The sequence below is a fragment of the Buceros rhinoceros genome, unplaced genomic scaffold (assembly GCF_000710305.1).
Source record: "Buceros rhinoceros silvestris isolate BGI_N320 unplaced genomic scaffold, ASM71030v1 scaffold47892, whole genome shotgun sequence".
Taxonomy (NCBI): domain Eukaryota; kingdom Metazoa; phylum Chordata; class Aves; order Bucerotiformes; family Bucerotidae; genus Buceros; species Buceros rhinoceros.
Window position 1 is genome coordinate 557 of NW_010399192.1, and position 6,703 is coordinate 7,259.

A 6,703-nucleotide genomic window follows, 5' to 3' on the forward strand; every position below is an offset into this window, starting at 1 on the left:
AGGTTCCAGCTCGTTCTGCCCAAGTGCATCCATCACTGGCTCCGGTCGCTTCACAGCAAAGCTCTGGCTTTAGATCCAGGTGTCGTCCCCACTTGACCACACGACTCAGTTATTACCACGCTTAAGGCCATAAAGTCTTTCTACTTTGCAAAGATTCTCTTCTCTGTTGTAGTTAGATGCTGGGAAAATAAATTCAAATAACTGAAAATACAATGAGAACACATTTCAAACTCCGAATCTACAACTGAGGTTCTGTAACCAGAAACATCCAACAGCACAATGCCTCCTTGTCTTCTTCTGTTCCTTCTTCGCTTCGAAGGCACTTCTGGATTGCGTAGTACATGCTCTTTGGCTGCACAGACAGTCAGAACACATAAGGCTTGCACGCTGGTCACTCCTCTTCCTTCGTATTCGTGGTCTCACTCTCTGGTCTCTTCTCCGCCCCCTGATCTGTGGGCTTTGCAGCACCCTCTTCATACTGACACAACCTGCTTCGGCTCCGGGCTCCTGGCTGGTACAGCTGCATTGCTGGACGATCCTGAAATAAATCAGAACTGTTTAGACTCTTTCACAGCTCCCTGCTATCACAGTTATTATGGCATCAGTGATACCAGAAACAGCTCAAATTCAGAACTTTTCAAGGTGTCCCAAGTTAAATTATTCCACCACGGTGGCAACGTAACTTCAACTGTCTCAATCAAGGCTGTCTCTGTGCTTAGAACAGGGATGTTGCCTTACAACAAAGAACACTCCACACAGCTGGAGTTATTTGTGAAGTTTCCTCGAGAGGAGTCAGCTCACCCTCTCTCAGAACAAAGGCCAGCTTTAAGGCTTCTTCCAAACTGAGTTCATTCGTACCCAGTAATGCCTTAACTGACATACTGACGCCGCAAGGACAGATTCGTGGAGCATATAAAATTAAACTCAAGACATTATTTCTTGGGTCTACAGGAGATCCCATCTCATTCTGCATGTAGCAGTCTTGACCCTGTTTGGGAGGAACCTGTTCAATCACTCTCCCACTCTGAGATGTATTTTCAGGCACATACAGCACCAGCAGAGACATGGGGAGATGACTGACACTCTACCGACCCCGTAAAGGTGTCGGTCAGCAAATCAAAAAGGATCGGTGTCTTTACAATTTCGCCCATGGCGTCTTGCCTTAATCCCTTTACAGTGATGAGAAATAACACAGACGGTTAGTTCAGCAAAGTTAAGTTGTCGGAAGGGGAGACTTCCTAGCAACGGCAGAGTTTGTTACCAGAACAGGGAGAACTTTCAACAGAGAAACTACACGGTACTTTCCCCGAAGTGCATTTATCCTAAAACCCTCAAACCCTATGAATCAACACACAAATTCAAAGAAATCCAGCACCTTGTTTCTGATACGATCCCTCTTAATGGTATCCTCTTTTTTATCATCTTTGGTTACTTTCTCAGATTTGTCCATGCTGCTGGTAAAGTCTGTAAGATCACTTTTCTTTCCCTTTTCTCTGGGTAAGTCTCTCTCCTTTTTCACCTCTTCCTCTTTTCTTCTAAAAACCTTCTCTTTCTCAAAGCGCTCTTTCTGCCTCCGACGCTCCTCTTCTTGGCGCCTCAGTTTCTCCCTCTGTGCTCTCTCATATTCTCTGTCTCTTTCAAAATCTCTATCTCGGTCCCTGTAGTCCTTTACACACTCATCTTCTGATCTGTATGAAAACAAAACTGAAAATTAAGCTCAAAAATTTCATCAAACAGAGCTGGGAGATTAACGTTACTGGTGTAAATGTGCAATATGAAGACGACACACTGGCAGGATCTAGGGAGCTTTTGGGACGCTCTAACAACCTGAGTCATGCACCATAACCAGAGATGACGCTGACTGCTAGCTTTTCTGAGCCTTCTGCTCACACAGCTGGCTTACCCTCCGCCAGCTCTGGAAACACCTGAATTTCTGTCTCCTCTCTCTTTCTCATGTGGCCAAACTGAATCCTGAACAGATCACGGAGCTGTTGAGAACGACACATCCCACTTTGCCCTTTACAAGACTTAACCGGACTAGGACTGGAGCAGACCTCTCCTCTTGCCCTGGTTAGTTCTCTCACTGCCAGGACAGTGCGCACAGACTGCTGCAGGTCACCTACACCTGGCTTTCTTTGTGGAGCACCTACAGTGAGTTGCAAAAATACTAACATTTGTCCACTAGTGAAGAATATTCAGGTAATTCACAGAGCTTTCTGTCAGCACAGGGGTGTGTGCTGCCACAGAGGACATGTCCCACGCCTTACATCGGAAAAATAATTTGAAAGGAATTTCAAAACACGGTCATGGCAGAGCAGCCTATGCCTCGGTACGATCAGGAAACAAGTTATATATACAAATATATATATTTATAGCAAGTACTAGAATACTTTTTTGCCTTCTCTTCTTTTGTCTCCCCATCAGATCGTTTGGCAGATGTACTACTCGCATTTTTTTCCTCCCTCAGAGTCTCTTTTTCCAGTTTCTTGGATTTTTCTTTTTTCTCCAAGTCTTTCTCATCTTTTTCAGGCTTCTTAAGTAGCTACAAAGAAAACAGAAGTCTCAACTAAAAAGCTCACTCTAATACATATTGTCTGGCACAACACCGAAATTGCGGCAAAGGAACCACAGTCCAGTAAGAAATAAACAGTAAAGTAATATTACTGCAGATCACAGTATTGCTAAAAGCTGGAGTGTATGAGTAAGCATAATCCACACGGCAGACTGGGATTTTTCTCCTAAAACAGGTAATTCCAGAAAGCTTAAAGATAGTCTCCATTCCATAGTGAATTCACAATTCTGTTTACCACAGCATGTACAACAGTCACGTGACAAAAGCTTTAAATATTACTACGAAGCATTACAGCACGTAAACCTTTACAACGCCTGCTGTCGAGTGTTACAAAAAAAGTGGCAATTCACTAACACCAAACCCAGGTGATTCTTCACACAATACTCAAAGCACACGTTGAGAGACTGATATACAAACAATAGGGGAAAGGGAGTGTAACAGTTTATAATAAAGAACTGTTCTAGACCTTAATCTTTGGTTCTTCTTTTGATCTGTCTCTTTCTTTTTCAGGGCATCTGTCTACCTTCTTCATTTTTTCTGCTTCTTTTCTCTTCCTTCTCTCCTCCTCTTTCCATTTTCTTCTTTCTTCTTCTCTTTGTCTTTTTCTTTCCAATTCTCTCCTCCTCCTCTCCTCTCTTTTTTCTTCTCTCAGTCTCTGCGTGTGTAAAAGCAAAGGGAAATGGTGTGTTTCTGCATTAGAAGACATCCCTTTAAGCTTAACAAAATGATAAACTATTTCATCACCAAATAACTCACATCAAAACAGCCCTCTTATAAAAGAAAAAAGTCCTGTCATTCCGTTCTGAACCTGAACATGTTACAGCAGTGTTTAATTTTTTTTATCGCTCATAAGCCTTGATTTGTCTTAGAAAAAAACAAACACAACACTAACCTCAGCCTTTCATCGTTCAAATTTTAGCTAAATCTGCCCCATCTGTCATTTTCTCCATCGCTAGAAGTTAAAATGATATTATGTGCTAGGAGAAAAAGCATCTACAAGGACCTCAGCCATAACTGCGCTAAAAATGAAAGCATTAAAACGGAGCCTGGTTGGGCAGTGCCACAAGAGATGTTTAGCTCTGACCCAAATGCACACACAGTGCCACCATTCCTGCAAAGCTCAGCGTTCCAAGAGTTTAAAACACGTGAACCAGATGTTAATAATTCGGGCCAAAAGCTGCTGCTTCCAAAGGAAGGTCAGAAACATTTCAATATACACATTGCAACAGACACACCCCTACTGTTAACACGCAAATTGCACTGGCAAGCAAACAAAGATTCTGGAGATGAGCCTTACCTGTTTATTTTTCAAGAAGTTCAATAAAGGAGTAGTCTTTTTAGCTAGAGAATATACAAAACAAATGTAAACAATTTGTCTTATCCAATCCTGCAATGCCTACAACAAAACCCTATATGAAATGAAGGAGCCTTATGGATTATCCAGCCCATCCCCTCTCGCATACAGCAGTGAAACAAGTATTCCAGTCCCATCCCCGAACAGTGGCAACTCTGGGATTCGATAAGCTCCTTCAGGACACCAGCAGGACACTCAGTGCACCCATCTGCAAAGGGCTGTTCAACCTGCATTAGGCTTTTCCCAGATTCAGGGATCTGGCATTAGACATCACTGCACCTCACCGGAATGCAGCCACTCCACAGCCTTCTCTGCCTAACAAACACCTGACTAGCAGCTTCAAACAGGAAGGAAGGTTATCACACAAAACTTAAGCCTAGAGAAGAATTTAGAGCATGGGAGCAAAATAAAACACACTGAATAACAGTAGCCTAAAGGCTTAACAAATACCGAGCGAGCACACAAGAGAACTCAGTCTCCTTGAGGCTGACAATCACAGCTTCAAATTAAAGCACAGACACCTCTTTGAGCTCTGGGAAAATGTAACTATAGCACGTGGATTTCCATACCTATGAGCTCTTTGTTTCTCGCCTCTATCTCCTCCAACAAAGTTTCAGGGGTGGAGGTTAATTTTTCATCATCTGCACTGTAACTTTCCAAAAACTTCTTGTACTCTGGATCTACAGGAGAGGGAAATGGGGGGAAAAGAAGACATACTGTAGTGTGACAAGAATTTGCACCGCGCTGCTGGAAGCCTGGGCTAGATTTGTGCTCTTTATATGTCACCTCTTCATAGGTTGGCAGCTCTCAAAGGAGCTGCTGCATTCTGTTTCTCTAGGATAATTACACATAACGGATTTGCAGCTGACAAAGCTGTGCTAATGAGCTTCACATAAAATTGAGCAAACATTCTATTGATAAATTACAGCATCACAGTAAAAACACTATATTCCCATTACCGCCAGCACTTCCAAAACATGCAAAACAAACTAGCCAGCTGTTATACCGTCTTCGATAGTTCCAGTTTTGGCATCCTTTTTCTTACTCTTCTTTTTTGCAGCTTTCTGGAAAGGTGCAAACTCAACTATGGCAGCATATTCCTGGCCTGTTAAGAGAAGAGGGGAAAAAAACCATTAAAACAGAGGTGAAAGAGATATAAAACAGGGTATATTGTCCGTGTCTAAAGCTGGAAGTTAAGCCTCATAAGAAATATGCAACACTAAAGAGACTGCTTGCACAGCATAAAAAAACTATTCTATTTTGAAAGCCATTCAATAAAAAAAATTTAGAAACAGAATTCATGAACTGAACACTCTTGACGACATTAACAAATCAGCAAATTCACAGACTCCCAGCAATAAGGGAAGAACTAGATTTAAGATTGCCCGTCACTGTCCGTTCAGCCACCTCAGCTACGCTGCACCAAGCGACATCCTCACCCTGCTGTGCAGCCACTGCACAAGCAGAAGAGAACGTTGTAAGTTAATGCAACTGAGGCAGACGTCAGCTTCTGGCAAAACACAACAGAATGCCACCCATTACAGGCAGGCTGTCGAGTTTTATCCCTGATGTCAAAGAATGCCATATTTACAGCTGCAGAAATCAGTACTGCTGCTGGACGTGGCAAACACGGTGCACTGGTACACCGCAGGTCAGCTTATCTAAAAGATTGAGGTGTTATTAGAATCTGGTCACAGAACTTCTCCTAAATAAAGGATATTGGGGACAGAGCTTTGTGTCACCTGGCTGGGTGAAAGACAAAACCACATGTGCTTAGAACAGAGTTCAAGGTGAAGCCCTCGGCCTACTGAAGCCATCACGAAGACTCTTGCTAAAGCTTTTGCTAAATAAGTATATTTAAGGCCCAGCAACTTTTAGTGCTACCCAGCGTAAGCGGTTTTGGAATGCAAAACGTAAAATGTGTATTTAGGAAAAAGATAAGCAGCAACTAAATACTTGGATGTTTAGCCAATTAATGAAATAAAATATTTGTTTCTTACAGATTATTACCTCCAGAGCACAGTCACTTCCTCAACTTAGACCGTGAGGAAGAAGCCGTTCCTTTTACAGAATCAAGATGACTCGGCCGAAATTTGGAACAAGTAATAACGTGATTTAAAAACTAACCATTTTTTAAAAAACTTTAAAATTTTAAACACTGACCAGTGTGACTTCCCCGTCACACTGAGAAGTGCTCAGAGCAGGTGAGGGGAGCAGCAGAGCGCGGCACCATCAGCCTCAGCTCCGTTTAGTTTGGACAGCGACACCACCCACCCACTTTCCCTTTCAGACCTCACACTCTGGTATGACAACGCAGGTATTAACCTCTGTAATGAGGAAACATCGATGCCACTGCTACCTAGATGGACGCTTTGGTAGGTTTTACATACAACATGCAAAATCAATTTAGAAACATAAACAATCAATTCAGATTAGCATCTACGAAGCATAAGACCTTTCCTTCGTTCTTTGAAATACGGCACAACATCCACTTAAGGCACTAAACCAATCAAATAAGAAGCAGCACGTCAGGCTGCTCACACATATCCCTCTCAAATTCAACTGGCACGCTCCGCACACACAGCAAAGACGCCAACACACAGCTGTGCACCGCTCACTTGCCTTTGTGATCGACAAAGACATAGCCGTCAAAGCGATCCCTGAAGAGGACGATGTCTTCCTGGTTTTTAAAGTTGATGTAGGCTCTCGAGAACATGTGAGGGTACAAGCTGCAGGAAGACAAGACCGAGAGAGCCTGGCTGACGAGGCGGTGGCGC

The 6,703-nt window shown here is 43.0% G+C and overlaps 1 protein-coding gene across 1 annotated transcript; it reads right to left on the reverse strand.

Moving 5' to 3' along the window:
- Window positions 1-228: 228 nt before the first annotated feature.
- UPF3B (UPF3 regulator of nonsense transcripts homolog B (yeast)) lies at window positions 229-6,655 on the reverse strand (the record flags this gene model as incomplete). The annotated part of the gene is made up of 8 exons (XM_010131353.1): window positions 229-538; window positions 1,376-1,688; window positions 2,391-2,542; window positions 3,039-3,227; window positions 3,870-3,913; window positions 4,496-4,606; window positions 4,933-5,031; window positions 6,549-6,655. Coding segments are annotated over 8 exons (1,162 nt in total), but the record flags the coding sequence as incomplete, so codon positions are not given.
- Between the last annotated feature and the right edge of the window lie 48 nt (window positions 6,656-6,703).